Raw genomic sequence first — 21,430 nt, 5'->3', positions numbered from 1 at the left:
ACACATCCACTTGCTGCCTCCTGCACATACCTGGACTGGGGCAAGGGATGGAGCCTGCAACCGAGGTATATACTCTTGACCAGAATCAAACCCAGGACCCTTCAATTAGTGAATCGTATAAATAATAATAATAAAAATCATGGATTTTCTATTAGACAGGAATCTCCATTGTTTAGAAAAATACTACAGTTATAGGATTTGGAACTGGAAGAAATTTAGCCTGTCTTACCTCACTCCTTTATTTTTTTTAATCCCCAAAGTTTAATAACTTGGCTATGGTTATACATTAATGTGTAGGAAAGTGGCTATGAGTTCTAATCCCATGTGGCTTCCTTCAGATATTTTATGCCCACAGTGCTTGTATTGCCAAAGTAAAAATAACTAATAATAATAATAATAATAATAATAATAATAATAGGACAGATCTTGAACTTGGGCACAAAGTTCCTGATGTAATACCCCCTAATACCACTAGGTGTCACCTAATGGCTACTATTATATACCACTTGGGCAGATCTTCAGCTAATGGGGAAAACCCAGTGGAAGGAATCTTTAGGGGTTTGGGGTTCTAGTTTAAGTCCCGCATAAGCTCAGTGAGGATGCCGATAAGAGCACTTAGCTCGCGGAATTTTGAGGACTGTATGTGAGATACAGGAGGATGGCATGAGGTACCCTCAGTAAAACAGCACAGTTCCTGGTGACCACTGGAGAGCCTGCCATTTTAGCTGTCAGATTACATTTTTAACAGCAGGATACTCCTGTCCTCTAGCTCGATAAACTAGAAGAGAAATAAAATTATTTTTAAAAAGTAGCCATGTAGCTTGCTTGGTGTAAAAAAAAATAATTTCATATATATATATATATATATATATATATATATATATATATGATCAATGCAATAAAGCTCCTGTTCCTGTTGACATGGACTCTTTTTAAAAATATAGATTTTATTGATTTTTTACAGAGAGGAAGAGAGAGGGATAGAGAGTTAGAAACATTGATGAGAGAGAAACATTGATCAGCTGCCTCTTGCACACCCCTACTGGGCATGTGCCAGCAACCAAGGTACATGCCCTTGACTAGAATCAAACCTGGGACCTTTCAGTCTGCAGGCTGACACTCTATCCACTGAGCCAAACCGGTTTTGGCAACATGGACTTTTTAAAATATACATATTTTAATTGATTTCAGAGAGGAAGGGAAAGGGAGAGAGAGAGAGAAACATCCATGACTGAGAGAGTATCATGGATCGGCTGTCTCCCATAAGTCCACAACTAGGGATCAAGCCCACAACCTGGGTATGTGCCCTTGACCGGAACCGAACCTGTTACCTCCAGTTCATAGGCCAACGCTCTCTCCTGAGCCACACCAGCCAGGGCTGACACAGACTTCTCAGCTGTGAATATGTCCTGTAACTGGGGCCCGGATGTGTGGAGATCAACTTTCTTGAAAGATGGAGCTCTGGGGTCAGAAACCAAACCTAACCCATCCTGCCGGCCGATGGATCGAGAATTGAATCACAGCTCCGGCACCTGACCCGCCTACCGGCGCCCACATCTGTGCAATGGGGGGATGACGCACGCCGACAAGCCTGCTGGGGCGAGGAGCGGGTCAGACAAGGCCAGGCGGTGCTCAGAACGGTGCTCAGTCAGCCCTGCCTGCGTGACCTAGAGCAGCTCCTTTCCCCCGGAGGCCCGCCTCCGTATTTGTCACCGGAGGTTACTATGCACTTCCCAGAGCTGTCCAAAACACAGGCTTCCCGCCCCTCCCCGCTCCGCTCTGAGTTATCTGCTTCCGGGCTGACCTACAGACTCCTTGGTGGGTAGGAGCATGCGTTTCATGGGGACCGATACAAGTTTCCAACTTAGTGGGCTGCACCAGAGCCTGGGTCAGGACGGTGCACCTCGGGGTGAGCCTGGAGCTCGGGAATCTGCGGGTGTAAGGAGGAGGCGGAACACACATGTTGAAGGAGTAGAGATGACATGTAAAAGGCATGCGGGCCAGTCCTGGCCACGCCCATTGCACGCTGCCTCATAAAAAAACACTTTCCTCGCCCAACTGGCCTGGCTCAGAGGTTGAGCATCGACCTGTGAACCAGGAGGTCACAGTTCAACTACTGGTCAGGGCACAGGCCTGGGTTGCAGGCTCCATCCCCAGTGTGGGGCATGCAGAAGGTAGCTGATCAATGATTGTCTCTCATAATTGATGTTTCTTTCTTTCTTTTTTTTTTTTTAAATATATTTTATTGATTTTGTACAGAGAGGAAGGGAAGAGATAGTTAGAAACACCGATGAGAGAGAGTCATTGATCAGCTGCCTCTTGCACACCCCCTACTGGGGATATGCCCGCAACCAAGGTACATGCCCTTGACCGGAATCGAACCCGGGACCCTTTGGTCCCCAAGCCGACGCTCTATCCATTGAGCCAAACCGGTCTCGGCTCATCATTGATCTTTCTATCCCTCTCTCCCTCTCCCTTCCACTCTCTGAAATCAATAAAAGCATGTGTGTGTGTGTGTGTGTGTTTATTTTTTTAAAATGTGGCCTGAAATGTTTAAAAAAAAAACACAGAAATTTTCTTACCCAAAATGCTCTACTACTTTAGACTTACATTTTTTCCAAATTTGAGAACCATTTTTTCAGCATTTATATGATCCAGAAAATTAGGATGGTGCTTTCTTCTTCGGTAATCCTCTTCAGTGAATGGAATATCAGTATCTTCCTGTGAAAGGAAACAGCCAAACTCGATGTGGCAGGGTCACAGGGAAACTCAGCCCAGACCCAGTAGCCTGACTGTTCCTCTAAGCCCAAGTAAAGTATTCTAAAAACTGCTTCTCGTTTGCTTATTTTTTTGTTAATCCTCACGTGAGGATATTTTTCCACTGGTTTTAGAGAGTGGACCAGAGCAGGAGAGACAGACAGAGAAACATCAAGGTGAGAGAGAGACAAAACGATTGGTGGTCTCCGCCCCGACCAGGCCTGGGATTGAGCCTGCAACCGAGGTCTGTGCCCTTGACAGGAACCAAATCCACGACCCTTCAGTCTGAGGGCCGACGCTCTATCCACTCAGCCAAACCGGCTAGGGCTGAATTTCTTTCTGTTTCTAAGTTATTTATTTCAGAGTGATTTCCCCCAGACTCGTCAGATTTAGAAGCCCTAAAGTAGGATTTTAAAACGTAGTGTTCACTGCAGGTGTGTGTGTGTGTGTGTGTGTGTGTGTGTGTGTGTGTGTAGGCGGCCGGAGAGAGGTAAATTGGGGGTGGGGAGAGGATTAAGGAGATTTACATAATACATAATACTTTAACAATAAAGAATCTATAATAATAAAAGCATAATATGGAAATCGACCAACAACCGAACAGCAGAACGACCGTCTGAGCCACCTTCCGGACGACGCTATGACACGCGCTGGTGTCAGCCAGCCAAGGCGGGTGCAATGTGATTGGTCGGGGGGAGGGGACTGCCATCGCCCCACGATTGCCCCACAGAGGGAGGCCCAGGCCAGCCAAGCCATCATACCCCACACCTGTCGCCCACAGAGGGAGGTGACCGGTGGCGGGGGAGGGAAGAGCAGTGCCATACAGATGGCAAGCAGTGGCAGCGGCAGGGGTGGGGCCAGTGGCCGGCAGCCGGGGGGGAGGAAAGCCCTGATGGGCCTGATTGCCGGCCAGGCCTAGGGACCCCACCCGAGGGATCCCAGATTGCAAGAGGGCACAGGCCCTGCTGAGGGACACCCCTCCCCCCACTGCATAAATTTCATGCACCGGGCCTCTAGTTAAGGATTCTCCCTCCATTGTAAAAGAATAATAATAAATAAAAGGTAGTGTTCGGTGAGAAGCCTTGCACTCACACCCAGTCGGTCTCCGTTAAAGGACCAGTCCACAGTGGCTGCGTACGAGGCTCACGTGACATCAATCAGAGGGCCGGAGGGAACAGGCCCCGAGGTAGCACAGTGGTTGGCAGGTTTGAAAAATGGGAAGAAGGCCCAAAGGGTCGGAGCCACGCTGGGAACTGGCCGGGGATGAGGTGGGGACAGCAGGTGATCGGGCCTGTGGGCCGCATGGACTGGGAGGTTTACCCTAAGGGCGTCGGAGGGCCTTGGGGCCTTCGGCAGGACTGTCGCACGGCTTGAGTGAGGAACAAGACCACTTAGGTGGTTCCTTGGAGACGGGCTGGCGGAGGTGGTGCCAGGTGCCAGTTGCAGGGCCCTGAGGGCCGTGTGGTAAGAGGCCGGGAATCTCAGGGGATGAGGAAAATGTCCTGTAGCTGACTGCTGTGGCTACACAACTGTATGGGCTCACGTTAGACCCACACCACAAAGAGGGCCGATGTCACGGAATGTAAATGACACCGTAATAACCATGGACTGAAAATAATCATGAGCCCTGCCAAAACCGGTTTTGCTCAATGGATAGAGCGTCGGCCTGGAGACTGAAAGGTCCCGGGTTTGATTCCGGTCAAGGGCATGTACCTTGGTTGTGGGCACATCCCCAGTAGGAGGTGTGCAGGAGGCAGCTGATCGATGACTCTTTCTCATTGATGTTTCTAACTCTCTATCTCTCTCCCTTCCTCTCTGTACAAAAATCAATAAAATATATATTTTTTAAAAATAATAAAATAATCATGAGCCCTAACTAGAGCTGAATTTGGCTCAGTGGATAGAGTGTTGGCCTGGGGACTGAAAGGTCCCAGGTTTGATTCCGGTCAAGGGCATGTACCTTGGTTGTGGGCACATCCTCAGTAATGGATGTGCAGGAGGCAGCTGATCAATGCTTCTCTCTCATTGATGTTTCTAACTGTCTATCTCTCTCCCTTCTTCTCTGTAAAAAATCAATCAAATATATTTTTAAAAAAAAGAATCTCAGGGAGAGGATGGGGGTGCCAGGACGCAGGGGCTAACACCAGTGCCATCGCCCCGCCTCTCCTCCACCCCCAGCCCATCTACAATAGTTTACGGTCGATCTTCCCTCCGGAAGTGGGCATGTGATCCCAGTGTGACCGATCGGAGCTCTGCATTCCCCTGGCCACAGTGACTGGCTGGACAAACAGTGCACTGCAGCTCTGAGACGGGATCTGGCCAGAGGGGGAAGGGGACTGAGCGAGCAGGCACTAGGAGGTAAGCCTGGGAGCTGACCAGGACCCGGAGGAGGGGAGAAGCCCACTCAGAGGAGAAGGGAAGCGATGGGAGACAGACTACTTACAGGGTCCAGGGGCTTGGACCGCGCCCAGGTCATCACCGTGGAAACTAAGATGAACACCTTTCGCTTCTCAAAGTGGTTGACTTCCTCGTTCAGGGCTGTGGGGCCAAAGAGCCAGCATTACTCGGATCCACATGGAACGGCGTGTGCACTGCCGAAGCCATGTGCACTGTTAGCGGGACTGGAAGCCGCTCCAGTTCCCAGCGTAACGCCAGGCTGGCGTCCCCTCTGAGGCTCGGCTGTGTGTCCCCGCCCTGGTGTCCTCCTCCAGCGCCCTGACCTCCTCTGCGCCCTCCCTCCCTCCCTCCCTCCCCGAGCCCGCAGTTGTGTGCCTTCCCCGTGAGGAGGACCAGGGATGGAGACGGTCATGGCGGACGGGGATGGCATGACCCCTGGGCTTTGTGGGACGCTCCCACATGAAATAGGTGCTGCCCTGCCCTCCGCTCTGCAGGGGAGGGCACGGAGGCCTGTGCTCTCTCTCTAGGCGGTGGGCCCAGCTGCGAGGGGAGGGAGCGGGAGGCCCCAGCGAGGTTGGGGAAGGGGGCTGTGGGCACCCCAAAGCAGAGGGAAGGCCCGCCGGAAACAGTCATTGTCACTCACGGAGAAATGTGAACAGGGAATCCGAAGGCTGGCCAACCTTAATTGCTCTGAATGGTCGGAGCGAATCACTCACTGTTTAGCTGAGACATTGGTAGCTGAAGCAGCCTCCACCTGTTAGTCTTATTAAATTCTTGCTGATTGGCTATTATTGGAATTCCCTGCCTAAAGGATATGGGTGTATCCCATAACCTTAATAAAAGGGGTGGCAAGGCCGGAGCAGCGAGTAGTCCTCCCCCTAGAGGTGGGCTCCAGCCTGGCCCCCGGTATTCCCTAATCCAGTGTTTCCCAACCTTCTCTCATGATGAGAATCACCTGGTGGAGTTGTTAAGACACAGATTCCTGAATCCCAACTAAGAAGTGCTAAACTAGAATTTTTGGGAACATATAGGTAAAATTGTATACTTAACTAGTGCTCTAAGACAGATGTTATATACAGAGCACTAAGTTAGGTATGCAATTTTACCTATATGTTCTCAAAAATTCTAGTTTAGCACTTCTTAGTTGGGATTCAGGAATCTGTGTTTTAACAACTCCACCAGGTGATTCTCATCATGAGAGAAGGTTGGGAAACACTGCCCTAATTAATACTTTTATAGTCTCTTTTCATTTGAGTGCGGCCTTCTCCAGAACCCAAACCCTGAACCACGCGGGATGTGAAAGGGGCTCCCACGAAGGCCCTCTGGGAGCACACACAGAGCGGCCGATGTGGCCTGAGCCCTGTGGAAGGAGGTAATTTGGGGGTGACGCCTTCCCCGCCCCTGGGTCGGGGAGAGCACCATGCCCTGGGGGCTGGGGCGGTGTGGGTGCAGGATGGGGATTTAGGACCCGGTGGGTGGAAGGGGAGCATCTGACTTCCAAAGGGTTTGCCCCTCCCCAGGGGGGCTCCCCCGCACATCTAAGCACAGACTCTCCTTGGACACCTCGCACACGCCATTCCACTCAAATATTTCTGATGGTGTGTAAACTCCCAGGAAAAAAATCCACAGTAAAGGCTGGTTAAGTTGTCAGAGGACCTCAGGGACACAGTCAGTCGTCACAGTGTCATCTCACGAGCTGATTCCTCAAACAACGGGCAAAGCGAGGAACCGCCGATGTCCCGAATCTCCCACCTGGGTGGGTCCGAAGGAGAGAGCACCCTGGGAGGGAATCTAAGGCGCCACGTCCGCACGGCGCTCTCACGCGGGTGCTAATTCCAGCTCCTGTCTGATTCTGTTAACAAAGACGGCCTCTCCGTTGGCCTCCCAGCCTCTCTCTGGAGTTTCCTCTGGCCTACTTTGTGGGCGCCGCCCCTCAGAGCTGCTCTAACCGGGCTGCCGCCGGGATTTATCGTCTTAATGGGTCAGCGTGATCCGCGTGTTCGCCGTGGACAAGCACGTTTCGCCCACACGCGCAAATGTTTTCTCTTATTGCTAATACTGTCTCCCCTCTCCTCTGTCCTTTTACCTTCCCTCCTTTGGCAGGATCTGAAAGGCAAGGTAGGAGAATCCTTTTATATTAAAATGTTCATATATATATATGTATGTATATATATGTGTGTGTATATATGTATTTATATATATGTGTGTGTGGTGTATATATGTATTTATATATGTGTATATATATGTATTTATATATGTTATATATATATATATATATATATATATATATATATATACACACACACACACACACACACACACACACACATATATATGCAAGCCTAAGCAACCATTAGGACCAAATGACTGGAACAACCAATCGCTATGATGCACACTGACCCCCAGTGGGCAGACTCTCAATGCAGGAGCTGCCTCCTGTGGTCAGTGTGCTCCCACAGCCAACCTCCTGTGCCTCCCCCATCCCCCGCCAGCTCCCCTGATCGACCCCAATTGGGGAGCCAGCCAGACAACCTCCCATAGTCCCTCCTCCCTGCCAGTCCCCCCCCATGGGCCTCGATCACCGGCAAGGTCAAGAGACCCCACCCATGCACAAATTCGTGCACCGGGCCTCTAGTAATTTAATAAAACATTATTAAGAAGTAATACATATCCATTGCAAAACCAAAATGAAACAAAACCCCCAAATCTAAGAATGTGCCTCAGGTAAGCCAACAAAATCCCTCCCACCCCCACCCCAGCCTTCTCCACAGCCCCACCTACCCCCCTGCCCCCAGGGGACCCCGAGGGCAGACCAAGGGCTTCTGACCATACTTCCCTGCAGACACAATCACTCTGTATCTCAAAAACGAGGTAATACTGTCACCACCTTCCTACCCGATAGAGAGGTAATATTTTCTTACTTATAGAAAGCTCCTCAGCGGAATGAAGTAGGGATCCATAAAACATATGCTGCACTCGAACACCCGTGAAAGGAAATGCCGAGATCAAAGTTTAAATACCAACTGCATTCCTTAGAAGGTCACTGGTTGGGGAGCCCTATGCGGGGCCGAAGGTCTCCCATCATAGCAGGAAGTCAGTGGTCAGTGTGCGAAATTCACAATCAAAGGACATCAGTGCAGGCATTTTTATGTGTTAAAAGGAACACGGGGGTTAAATGAGGCTCCTTAGGGAGTAGTGATGGGATGGGAAGAAAACGCAGGGAATTGTTGCTTTTTATCCTAAGCCCTCCTGCGCCTTTTAATTTCCCTTTTCTTTTAAAAGATTATTGATTTTATTTATTTTTTTAAAATATATTTTATTGATTTTTTTACAGAGAGGAAACAGAGGGATAGAGAGTTAGAAGCATTGATGAGAGAGAAACATCGATCAGCTGCCTCCTGAAGATCACCTACTGGGAATGTGCCCGCAACCAAAGTACATGCCCTTGATTGGAATCGAACCTGGGACCTTTCAGTCCGCAGGCTGACGCTCTATCCACTGAGCCAAACCGGTTTCGGCAAGATTATTGATTTTAGAGACAGAAAGGAAAAGAAAAGAGATAAATCTTGATTTGCTGCTTCACCCACATCTGCACTCATTGGCTGTTCCTTGTAGCTACCCTGACCCGGCTTGGAACCCACACCCCCAGAATATCGGGGTGATGCTTCAACCGACTGAGCTACCAGGCCAGGACTGTGCTTTTAAACTTTCAAACCATGTCCCGGTTTAATTTCAGGAGGGAAAAAAAAATTAAAAAATTTAAGAAAATTGCAAGGATTCATTACATAGAAAAATCAATTTCCAAAGCCTGGCACAACAGAAGAACTCAACACACATTATCTCTGATTGCTGCTGTAGGTGGTGCCATTGTCTCAGACGGCGCCTTATCCATCACGGGTGCGGCTCTGCCCAGGGACCGCGTGCCCACAGCGGGCTCCAACAGCTCTGCTCCCACAAGACACACAGCGTTCACGCCTTTGATTTGTATCTTATGGAATGAAAAGGAGGGAGGCCCAAAGTGATAAAGGGGCGGGAAATCAATCACTTTAAGCTCCCGAGGAATCCCATATGCCCACGGAAGCACTGTATCATCATGATTTCCCCGAATAGGTAGCCTCATTCCTGAGGCTCTGTTCCGTTTCTTTTGTTTAAGCCAACGTGTGGCTTTGCTGTTGATATTATCAGGGGTTGGCAAAAGTGCTGCCTGCTTTTAAGACAAAATTGTATTGCCCAACTGGCATGGCTCAGTGTTTGAGCATCGACTTATGAACTAGAAGGTCACCTCTGATTCCCAGTGGTAGTGAGGGTAGGGGGGGCATATGCCCCCCCCCCTCCGTGTGAGCTCGATCCCCAGTGGCAGGCATGCAGGAGGCAGCTGATCAATGGTTCTCTCTCATTATTGATGTTTCTCTATCTCCCTCTCCCTCTCCCTCTCCCTCTCCCTCTCCTTCTCCCTCTCTCTTCCTCTCTGAACTCAATAAAAACATTTAAAAATAAAATAAAATTTAATTGGAACCAGACCATTCATTTACATATCGTTTATGCTATGTTCTGGCTGTGATGGCAGAGTAGTTGGCTCGAAAAGCCCACAATGTTTACTACCTGGTCCTTTACAGAAGGAGTTTGCTGACCGCTGATCTAAACAGTCTAAAGCCGTGGTCGGCAAACTGCGGCTCTCGAGCCGCATGCAAAGCTCTTTGGCCCCTTGAGGGTGGTTGTTCCACTACACACCACGGCCCGGGCGAGTCTATGTTGAAGAAGTGGCATTGGAAGAAGTTTAAGTTTAAAAAATGTGGCTCTCCAAAGACATTTCAATCCTTGTCCTGTTGGTATTTGGCTCTGTGGACTGATGACTTTGCCGACCACTGGTCTAAAGCAAAGATAACACTGTGCAAAGAGCACCGGAAAGCAAGGTGTCCTGTGTCTTTCGGGCTGTCGCAGCCTAGAACAACGATTCAGATAAGCTGATCTGCTTTCTCCTTTGCCCCTGGCTTAGTAAGGAGATAAGTTACAAAGCACCAGTTGCTAACCAGCACCTCGTCCTTTTAGAGTGGGGGCTCCCAGAGTCCACCATCGCTTCCCAAAGCATCTTAAAAGCTGCAAGCATTTTCACAGCCCTCCCTTCCTCTTGCCACCAGGGGACAGCTGCTGGCCGGATCAAACCCTCCCAGTGAGCAGCAGTTCCTCTCCCCTTAGAGCACATGTGTCAAACACAAGGCCCGCGGGCCAAATCCAGCCCGCCAGGCCTTGCAATGTGGCCCGCACCGCGCTGTCATCACTGCACTCCGCTGTCAGTTTATGACATTGTCAGTTTATGACTGTTCAGTAAACCATTCAGCCCGCGATTTAGGCTGGATTTTAGATTTTGGCCCCTTCTCTGATTGAGTTCGACACCCCTACCTTAGAGTCACCTCCTGTGGTTCCTTCCCAGGGAACGTGCCCTTCTCTGTCCCGCGGGAAGGTTTCCCGTGTGTTCCTCAGCTCTCTCTCGGCCTCCCAGCGCCTGGTGGGCAGCGTCTTTTTCTTATTTGCTTTGTATCTGCCCAATACCGGCAACCGCACCTCCTTAGGCAGTGCCCACAGAATGAGTCACGGTCACATTTGGGAAGTTAATGTTTCCTTTTTCTTAATAATTAAGAATATTATTCTGTTCTTGCCCTAACTGGTCTGGCTCAGTGGTTAGAGCGTCGGTCTGCGGACTGAAGGGTCCCGGGTTCGATTCTGGTCAAGGGCATGTACCTTGGTTGCAGGCACATCCCCAGTAGGGAGTGTGCAGGAGGCAGCTGATCGATGATTCTCTCTCATCGATGTTTCTAACTCTATCCCTCTCCCTTCTTCTCTGTAAAAAGTCAATAATATATATATATATATATATATATATATATATATTCAATATATATATATTTAAAAAGAATATTCTGTCCTTAGGGATAGGATATTTTGTTAACGCAATTAAACACGGAGGCCCATTAGACGGAGGTGGTTCCGATACCTTTGCAGCCCACAATTAAGCCAGTAAGTGCCTCAAAGTTAAGAACTGCAGCCCTGGCTGGGTAGCTCAGTTGGTTTGAGTGTCGTCCCAATATGCCAAGGTTGCAGGCTCAATCCCTGGTCAGGGCACCCATGAATGCATAAATAAGTAGAACAGTAAAATAATACTTCTCTCTTTCTCAAAAAAAAATTTTTTTTAAAGAAATAAAAATGTAAGGACAACCAATCACAGCCCACGAGGCTCTTCCAAATATGGTAAACGCTTCAGCTACAGCCAATCAAATACTTCCTTAGCTTTGCTTCCTGCCTTTCTCTATACAAGACTTCCGCAGCTCCTGTGGATGGAGCGCTCCGACCGCCTCCGGGTTGGCACTACCTAATTTGAATTGATTTTTGCTCAAATAAGCTCTTACACGTTTTAATATGCCTTTGTTTATCACAGGCCTATCCATCAGCCAGATTTCATTCTGTGTTCAGTAGGTCTCGCTTCTTCTAATGCTCCTAATGTGATGACTCCTCGTAAGTGAATTACACCAAAGCGGTGTACCCCGGGGATAAGAGGGCCCCTCACTGACCGGACACTGCCCAGAGGGCCTCCTCCGCCTGCTTCGGGTCCTCGGTGATGTTGTAAACGATGACGTCGCACTCCATCAGGCGCATGAGGAGCTCTTCTCGAGAAATGTCCTGGGGAGAGAGCCGGCAGTCATTTGTTCAGGAAGCTGACAAAGGCCCCGTGATATGGAGACGGAATGACTCTTTCCCAAGGAGGTATCCTGCGAGGGAGAATCCCACGGAAAACATTTGCAGGAAAAGGGTTCCTTTTCAAATGAAATGTGGGCTCTCTTCTGTGGGTGGTTTTCAAATAACAAAGACGCTTACGGAAATAGCTGGGAACCGATGATTAAAAAGTTGCAGAATGATCTTAGGTTTGCTGTTTACACCCCAATTCAGAAAGAAAGAATTGGGGGGGAAAGACGGGGGGGAGGCATTCAAAACTCACTCAAACTCTCTGCAGGATTATTTGAGCGATTGTATGTCCTGAGTCACTCAGCAGTGCTGATGAGTGATTTATGGGCATGGTTTCAGCATCCTCAAAATGGGACCAATCCGTTCTCTTTCTAGATGCAAGGTATCTTATTACAGTTGACTGTTGGGAATATTTTAAGAATACAGAAACTTTTAATGGTTAGAAATATAAAGTTCTTAGATTAGATGAAAGTAACTGGGGTGATCATGTGCTTTTTTTTAAAACATGTTTTTATTGATTTTTAGAAAGAGAGGAAGGGAGAATAAGGAGGAGGAGGAGGAGAAAAGAAGAGGAAGGAGAAAGAGAAGGAGAAGGAGGAGGAGGAGGAGGAGGAGGAGGAGGAGGAGGAGGAGGAGAATAAGAGAGAGAGCGAGAGAGAGAGAGAGAGAGAGAGAGAGAGAGAGAGAGAGAGACTGATGAGAGAGAGAGAGAGAGAGAGAGAGAGAGACTGATGAGAGAGAGAGAGAGAGAGAGAGAGAGAGAGAGAGAGAGAGAGAGGGAGAGAGAGACTGATGGAGAGAGATCAGTTGCCTTCCATATACACCCTGACTGGGGACCAAACCTGCCTCCTGGGCATGTGTCTTGACTGGGAATCAAACCAGTTACCTTTCAGTGCAGAGGACGATGCTCAACTAACTGAGCTTCACGGGCCAGGTGATCATCATGTAACTCGTTATTCCTCGCTGCGTGGCTGCCCACACATAGCGCATTTCCGAGCGGAACAATATCCAGAGTGAGTGTTAAGATGACCAGAAGGACCAGCATTTCCAAACCAGAACTTGCACTGGCCACGTGGGGCAACAGTGTTTCCCAGCCAGACAGCAATGTAATGGCCCGGGTTCCAAAGGAGAGTTCCCTTCCCAGAGAGCGCCCACCGGGCCCAGGGCTGTGAGGGGGTCATGCAGGGCAGAGTACATTCTGAATACAGTCTATACAGACAATGTGAGGAGTCTGAAAACCCAAATGAGGCTCATACTTCCAAGAATATCTAAATTCTTATTTTTAAAAAATATATATATTTTATTGATTTTTTACAGAGAGGAAGAGAGAGGGATAGAGAGTTTGAAACATCGATGAGAGAGAATCATCGATCAGCTAGCTGCCTCTTGCACACCTCCTACTGGGGATGTGCCCGCAACCAAGGTGCATGCCCTTGACTGGAATCAAACCTTGGACCCTTCAGTCCACAGGCTGATGTTCTATCCACTGAGCCAAACCGGTTTCAGCTAACTTCTTATTTTTAAAAATATATGTTTATTGATTTCAGAGAGGAAAGGAGAGGAAGAGAGAGAGAGAGATAGAAACATCAATGATGAGAGCGGATCATGGATAGGCTGCCTCCTGCACGCACCCCACTGGGGATCGAGCCCACAACCCAGGCATGTGCCTTTGGCTGGAATCGAACCCAGGACCCTTCAGTCCACAGGCTGATGCTCTATCCACTGAGCCAATTTAGCTAGGGCTAATTTAAATTCTTTAAAGTCTCAACAATGGGGGTTCATTTCCTTTAAAGGACAAAGACCAGCCCCCACCTTGCCCCTCACTTTCCCAGGCCCCGCACACATGCAGAAGGCGGGGAATGAGAAGCAGGGCGAGGACATGCGGTGAGGGGGGTTTGCGGGGGGAGGCAGGCGACGCTTCCTTTGTCTGCTCTCAGCAGGAACCACCAGGACTTACGGCGTACGTCTCCAGGGCAAAGTCGGGCGCGGGTTTTCTGGATGTGGAGAGCGTGCCCACGATCTGGAACGTGCCCTCCTTCAGTTTGGACGAGAAGGCATCGGGCAGGGCTGACTTACTCTCATCATCCTCCTCTTCCTCCTCTGTCATTTCTTCCAGCGAAGCCCCGACCACACAGTTCGACAGAAACTGCAAGACAAGAGCCGTTTCCCCAATACTAAGATCCCCGTGGAGCGCGGGCAGGCAGTGAGTGATGATTCTAAGAGCCTGCCTTTAGATAGGGTTGCTAGAGGTGCCACGCATGAAAATGAAATACATTAAAAAAAATATTTGTATTGATTTCAGAGAAGAAGGGAGAGGAAGAGAGAAACAGAAATATCAATGATGAGAGAGAATCACTGATTGGCTGCCTCCTGCACAATCCTCCCCCTCCCCACACTGAGGATGGAGCCCAGCAACTCGGGCATGTACCCTTGACTGGAATCGAACTCAGGACTCCAGTCTGCAGGCCAACGCTCTATCCACTGAGCCAAACCAGCCAGGGCTGAAATACTAGTACCTTCTTTAGAATGAGCATCACCATGTATGGCTAAAGAATAAATTTAGCCTATTTGCATGTCTAGAAGCTCTTTCCTTGACTTTTAAAAAATCCTATATAATAAAAGCATAATGTGCAAATTGGCTGGTCGCTATGATGCACCCTGACCACAAGGGGGCAGACACTAAACTCAGGAGCCATCCCCCCTGGTGGTGAGTGCACTTCCACTGGGGAACCACTCAGCCAGGAGCAGGGCTCACGGCTGGCGAGCACAGCAGCGGTGGGAGCCTCTCCTGCCTGTGCTGCAGGCAGGGGGTAAGGAGTGAGGGGTCCCGGACTGCGAAAGCCCCAGACTGAGAAGGATGTCCTCCATAAAAAACAAAACAACATTAAGCGCCCAAACCGGTTTGACTCAGTGGATAGAACGTTGGCCTGTGGACTGAGGGGTCCCGAGTTCGATTCCAGCCAAGGGCACATGCCTGGGTTGCGGGCTCAGTCCCCAGTAGGGGGTGTGCAGGAGGCAGCTGATCAATGATTCTCTCTCATCATTGATGTTTCTATCCCTCTCTCCCTCTTTCTTCCTCTCTGAAATCAATAAAGAAATACTATTAAAAAAAAGAAAAAAGAGAGAGCTCAGGCTGTGGATTCAGAGAAGACCTGGGATTGAATTTTAGCTCTTCTACTTCTGAGCTGAAGGACTTTGAAAGCAAACAAACATGAAAAATTAGATTTTACATGTGTGTTGCTATAAAGTCAAACAGAATCTTTGACCCTCAAACTTCAGTTGCTTCCTTCTGGTTTTTAAAGAAATGGGGATATTTTTCTGGGCCCCAAAGTCTCGTGGGCCCTGGGCACTGTCTGCTACGCCAGTGAATCAACCCTGGAGCTGCTGCGGGTCACTGCCCACCGGGCCGCTCTGACCTCTGAGACGGCCAGCCTGACCCACAGCAGGGCCTTTGCCCTTGCCGTGACCTCTGAGAACTAGCTCCTGGGGCTTGCTCCTCACCCTGCGCCGGATTAAAGGGCCCCTTCGTGCAGCTCTGTGTGAACTGCTGCTCTCGCCCACCAGTCAACGTGTGAGGTCCTCTGGCCCGCAGAGTATTTATCCTGCACTGAAATATTTTGTTTATTCTAAATATTAGTGATTGTCTGTCTCCTTGGAGACGCAGGGCCCATGAGGGCAACCATCTTTTTTTGGTCGTATTCACTGTGATATTCTCTGTTGCCTGCCTTTGGGTAGGTGAGCATGAGTGATACAGTGAACTTGCTTGTGTATCCAAAGAGCTGATACAGTGAACTTGCTTGTGTATCCTTTGAGACATTTTCTGTGTATAGAATCTCTATCTATCAATCTATCTATCTTTTCTATATTTATTTTTTGAAAGACACACAGAAGTACATACATCTGTCTTTTTAATCTTTCTTTTCTTTAAAAAAAATTGGTTAGCCCTAGCCGGTTTGGCTCCGTGGAGCGACGGCCTATGGACTGAAGGATTCCAGGTTTGACTCCAGCCAAGGGCACATGCCTGGGTTGTGGGCTCAATCCCTAGTAGGGGGTGTGTGCAAGAGGCAGCCGATCAATGATTCTCTCCCATCATTGATGTTTCTCTCTTCCCCTCTCCCTTCTCTCTGAAATTAAAATATATATATATATATATATATATATATATATATATATATATATAAATATTTTAAAATTTGGTTATTGTATTTTTTTCAGTTTTTATTTGTCTTTGTTCCTTCTTTCCCCCTTTTCTGGAAATGTGATTTCAGTCTCTTCTAGGAAATATCTATTATATAAATACATATAATATCACATATACTGTATATCATCGATAATGATGTGCTGTATAAGAGATACTATTTTTATATATAAATTATATACCTAAGTCTATATATTTTTGACTGATCAACTTTAGATGACCTGCCGGGTTGACCATTGTCCCCCCCCTCCACAAAGTCCTGTCCCCCGGAAGGTGTGAATCTGACCATAGTTGGAAATAGGGTCTTTGCAGATGTAATCAGGTTAAGTGAACTTACACCAGGTGAGGGTGGGCTCTAGCTCAGTGACTGGTGTCCTTACAGAAGAGGGAACTTTGGGCACAGAGACACGAAGGGGGGAAGACTGTGTAGAGACGGAGGCAGAGTTCAGAGTGACCATCCTATAAGCCAAGGGACGGCCAGGACCGGGGCAGTCCCAGGAGCTGGGAGAGAAGCCGGGACAGACCCTCCCTCGGGCCCCCAGGAGGAGCCAACCCTGCTGACGCTGTTTCCACTTCTGGACTTCCGAACCCCGAGAGAAGGTCCATTGTTTTAAACCACCCAGTTTGTGATCCTTTGTTACCAGACTTAGGAAATCACTAAGACCTCCTCAGGAAAATGACATAATCATGGTTTTCTTTCTTTTTTAAAGTTTATGGTTCTTTTTTTTATTGATTTTTTACAGAGAGGAAGGGAGAGAGATAGAGTCAGAAACATCGATGAGAGAGAAACATCGACAAGCTGCCTCCTGCACACCCCCTACTGGGGGATGTGCCTGCAACCAAGGTACATGCCCTTGACCGGAATCGAACCCGGGATCTTTCAGTCCGCACGCCAACACTCTATCCACTGAGCCACACCAGTTTCGGCGTGGCTTTCTTTCTATGCCTGAGCACTTCTGAATTCTTTCTGAATGTCTTCATTTCCCAGCGGTGATCGATGGGAAAGGGTGAAAATGCTTAGTGGCACTCAGGACGCCAAACAGCGCCTAGCACATAACAGATGCTCAGACCGTAGGTTGAAGGATGGCTGAATGGAAAATACTTTGTGGGTGATATAACCATTGGGCGATTTTTTAAAATTACAGTTGACATTCGATATGAATTTGTATTAGTCTCATGTGCACAGCATAGGGGTTAGACAATATATACTTTGCAAAGTGTTCCCCTGACATTCCCAGTACCCACCTGGCACCATCCATAGCACTGCAATATTTTTTTACTGTAACCTCTATGCTGTGTACTTTATACCCCCATCCCCGTGACTAATTGGATTTATATTCTCATCAGCTGCTAGCTTCAGATGCGGTGGTGGAGGGGAAACAGAACTCAGTTAAGGGGACAGAGACCTGGGTTCTATTTCCTGGTTCTACCTCCAACCCACTATGTGACCTTGGGCAGGCCCCTTCCTTCCACCGAGCCTCAATTTCCCCTCATTAGCAGGGGAGGACCCAGGGCTGGACCCGCGATCTCGGGGGTAGGGGTGGAAAAGAGGACTTCCAGGTGGGGTGGCTGTCTAGCCTGGATCCGGACTGGGGTCCTGGGGGTACTGGCTGTGCCCAGGACGAGGGACCCTCTCTTCGGAGGGGCCCGGACAGCAAGCCCGTGGCACCGGACCTCTCAGGGTTCGGGACCGGGACCCGGGGCGGTGGAATGGGGTTGGGGGCCGGGGTCCCGCCGCCGCCGCTCACCTTCCCGATGTTTCCGCTGCTGTAGGAGTCCAGCAGGTTTATAAACACCCTCTGGATGCGGATCACTTTCTCTGTCCGACCGATTTCGTCGTCGTCAGCCATGGCGGGAGCCGAGCTGGTAGCTAAGGGGAAAGCGTCCCTTTGGTTGCCAAGGCGGCGAGGTCAAGGGCTCCGGACCGCGGGGGCCCTAGCGGCTCTCCGGAGGCGGGGCCTAGGGTGCTGGGCGGGGCTCCATAGGTGGGCGGGGCACTGGGTCCCCGCGCTCGCCGGGCTCTCTGAGGGCGGGGCCTAGGGCTCTGGGCTGGGGGGCGTCCGTGGGTGGGCAGAGCCATTGGTTCCCCGCGCCCGGGGCTCTCCGAGGGCGGGGCCTAGGGCGCTGGGGGGCGGGGCGTCCGTGGGTGGGCAGAGCCATTGGTTCCCCCCGCCCGGGGCTCTCCGAGGGCGGGGCCTAGGGCGCAGGGCGGAGCTCCATGGGTGGGCGGGGCCACTAGGTCCCTACGCTTGCAGGGCTCTCCGGGGGTGGGGCAGAGCGCTGGGCGGGGCTCCATGGGTGGGCAGAGCCATTGGTTCCCCGTGCCCGCTGGGCTCTCCGGGGGGCGGGGCCTAGAGCGCTGGGCGGGGCTCCATGGGTGGGCGGGGCACTGGGTCCCCTTGCTCGCTGGGCTCTGCCCCGGCTCGGGAGCCAGCTCTCCGCGCTGTGCCTGCAGCCCGGTCCCCCTCAGCCCTGCTGCACCCTGTGTGCCCTCGGGCAGGGCGCGACCTCTGTTCCTTTTCTCCTCTTTCTTTCCGACACTCGCCCCAGTGTCCACTTGGCAGGGAGGACTAGGAGGACTAGGAGGACTAGGAGGACTAAAGTTAACCTGATGAGAAGGTGAAGCCTACCGCCTAGGGGCTTAATCACAAGGAACAGCCTGTAATTATTGGAATGGAGAGTCTAGGACGCAGTGGACAGCAAACTCATTAGTCAACAGAGCCGCAGTTTGCCGATCAACTTGGCCTAAGCCTCCCCTGAAATGTTAATGTGAAATGGCCTGACCAGGAGGACCTGGCATACTCCTCAACTGTTCTGGACACGTGTACGACAGCATGGGTTAACTTCACCCCCATCCCCGCCGGCAGCCAGTGCGGCTTGGTCCTGGGGCTCCGCTGGCCGGGGGGTCATTTCCTAACAGTTCGGAAGGAGGGTGGGTGGAGGCAGCCGGAGGCCACGGGCTGGGGACCCAGTCGTGGCCTCTAAGGGATGAAATTTAGGTTTTGACCTTTCCAAATAAGACTGCACGTGCAGCTGTCCACAGAAACTGACAAGTGAAAAGATGACATTCCACTCTTAAGACTACTACATCTTGCCATTTGTTATCTTGGAATGGCCTGATTCTATTAGACTATTTTTGTGCTTTAAACATTGACTTGCTAAATGTGCTAATAAATACTTAACATATGCAGCAATCTTTATTGCAGGTGGCCTGGGAGTGCCAGAAAGCTGGGAGGCTCTGGCTGTCAGGCACTCAGATTTGGCTGAGTTCAGCTCTGCAGCCTTTTGCTGGAGCCTGGGTCCCACCGTTTAACCTATCCCAAACTGTTACATTGGCTGCAAAGCAGGTGAAACCACCAGCCTGCAGGGCTGTTAGGGTTAAAGAAGACACGCAGGAGAGCACTTTCTGAAATGGTCTCCAAAGGTGCAGTCACTTTTGTTCTGTAAGCCTAAGGCTCATCGCTCCAAACAGGAGCTTTTCATTCCTTGTTTGTTTGTTTTTTGTTTTTTTTCCCTCACCTACTTTTCTTGTTTATATGTTTCATTCAAGCTTCTGTTTTGATAAAGTAATTGACACTTTGACATTTGCACTCAATTTTGGAAAAGATTGCTCATAGTCACATTCTTTCTAAAAGATTACCAATAAAATGCTGTCAACTAAAAATATTCATGCACGACCAGTGCAAAACTTGATGGGATATTTTCCACCATCCCTTCAAATGGCTTGTTAGATCAAATATTGTAGTACTCCCTAGATGCCTCATTTCCAGATTTTTATTAATAGTTTGTCCCTACTGATAGGAAGTTTAACAGATACCTCGAAAGTTATCTACTGATCATTCTACTATGAAATATCTCACCTTTGTTTCCTTCTCATAGTTCACACTACTGATAACGGGTCAGTGTGTTAGTGCCAGAGATATGAGGGACTGCTTCCAGAGAATTTTACCTATGGTAGGTTGGGAGGTTCTGTTAATTCTGTTTTTTACAGAGAGGAAGGGAGAGGAATAGAGAGCTAGAAACATCAATAAGAGGGAAACATCAACCAGCTGCCTCCTGCACATCCCCCAGTGGGGATGTGCCCACAACCAATGTACATGACTTTGACCAGGAATCAAACCTTGGATCTTTCAGTCTACAGACCGACGCTCTATCCACTGAGCCAAACCATCTTTTATTGTTATTCCTTCCCTCTTTTAAAATCACCTCTCATATAACCAGAGTTCAGAGCTGCTCTTATTAACGCGCACTGCGTGGGCTCTGCTGTGGAGTCAGAAGACCCGTGTTCTCCCCAACTCCACTGCTCACAGGTGGGCTGCTGCACATGTCCCTCCACCTAAGTCTCAGCTCTGTTACCACCCACGGGTGGAAGGCAGAGTTCTCAAGTTAACATGTCAGGTAGACTCAGTGTTCTCCTGACCTGTTCTCCCTTGACAATCAACACATTTTGTCTTTGAACACTGGAGAGAGAATGGTGCAGTGTGCGATGGAAGAGCTATGATCATGATCCCACACACTGATTCGATTCGCTCTGTTGGAAGTGTAACAATTGATTCTGGACCCAGGGGAAAGGTGGGAACGGGGTTACCACGGGGAGTGAGGATCCTGGGAGTGCACACAACTGAACACAGGTGGGTGCTTTTCCTAGAAAGGTTCTTCAGCTTGCTTGAATCCCAAATCTATTGCTTCCCCCTACAATCTACACTAATAAAAGATGCAAATTGGCCGTACCTTTGCAACACCCACCAGCCAATCAAAGATGGCAGTTTAATTTGTATACACAGGAGCCTAGTGGCTTGGGGTGGGACCCAGGCATTCCACACCACCCCAACCACTCTGGGCCTCTGGGCAGTGTGGGAAGGTGGAAAGAAGGAGGTGCCGGCAGCCAGAGGAAGGCAGGCCCATTCTTGCATGAATCTTCGTGCATTGGGCCTCTAGTTAGAATATATAAGCAAATGTAGAAAATGTGAAAAAGTATTGAGAAAATGAAAACTACCTATGTTACCACCTGCTGAGGACTATGAACATGTAGAATATTTTATTTCATTTTCCTGTTCACATAGATGAGTGTTTTCCAAAATAAGTTAGTTTCATTAAAATTATATTTTTACTGATTTCAGAGAAGAGAGAGGAAGAGAGAAATATCAATGATGAGAGAGTATCATTGATTGGCTGCCTCCTGCACACCTCACACTGGTGATCAAGACTGCAACCTGGGCATGTGCCCTTGGCCAGAATTGAACCTGGGGCCTTTTGGTCTGCAGGCCGATGCTCATCCACTGAGCCAAACTGGCTAGGACTAGTTTCATTTTTTCCCCCCAGTTTCCCCATTGTTATTTC

The 21,430-nt window shown here is 49.3% G+C and overlaps 1 protein-coding gene across 2 annotated transcripts in view; it reads right to left on the bottom strand.

Annotated features, from left to right (window-relative positions):
- The window catches only part of AK7 (adenylate kinase 7), a 47,917-nt gene extending 29,879 nt beyond the window's left edge, over positions 1 to 18,038 (bottom strand). For both annotated transcript variants that reach the window (XM_084898419.1, XM_084898420.1), the window contains exons 1-5: positions 17,839 to 18,038; positions 13,850 to 14,038; positions 11,721 to 11,829; positions 5,201 to 5,295; positions 2,611 to 2,721 (exon numbers count right to left, since the gene is read on the bottom strand). In XM_084898419.1, coding sequence (XP_084754545.1) covers positions 2,611 to 2,721; positions 5,201 to 5,295; positions 11,721 to 11,829; positions 13,850 to 14,038; positions 17,839 to 17,940 — 606 coding nt within the window. In that variant the 5' untranslated portion in view covers positions 17,941 to 18,038. The remainder of the gene's footprint in view (positions 1 to 2,610; positions 2,722 to 5,200; positions 5,296 to 11,720; positions 11,830 to 13,849; positions 14,039 to 17,838) is intronic.
- Positions 18,039 to 21,430: the final 3,392 nt, after the last annotated feature.

This window comes from Pipistrellus hanaki (assembly GCF_964339955.1).
Source record: "Pipistrellus hanaki genome assembly, chromosome: 1".
In the NCBI taxonomy this organism is placed as follows: Eukaryota; Metazoa; Chordata; class Mammalia; order Chiroptera; family Vespertilionidae; genus Pipistrellus; species Pipistrellus hanaki.
The sequence above is the reverse complement of the archived record's forward strand: the minus strand, read 5'-3'. Positions and strand labels throughout refer to the sequence as shown.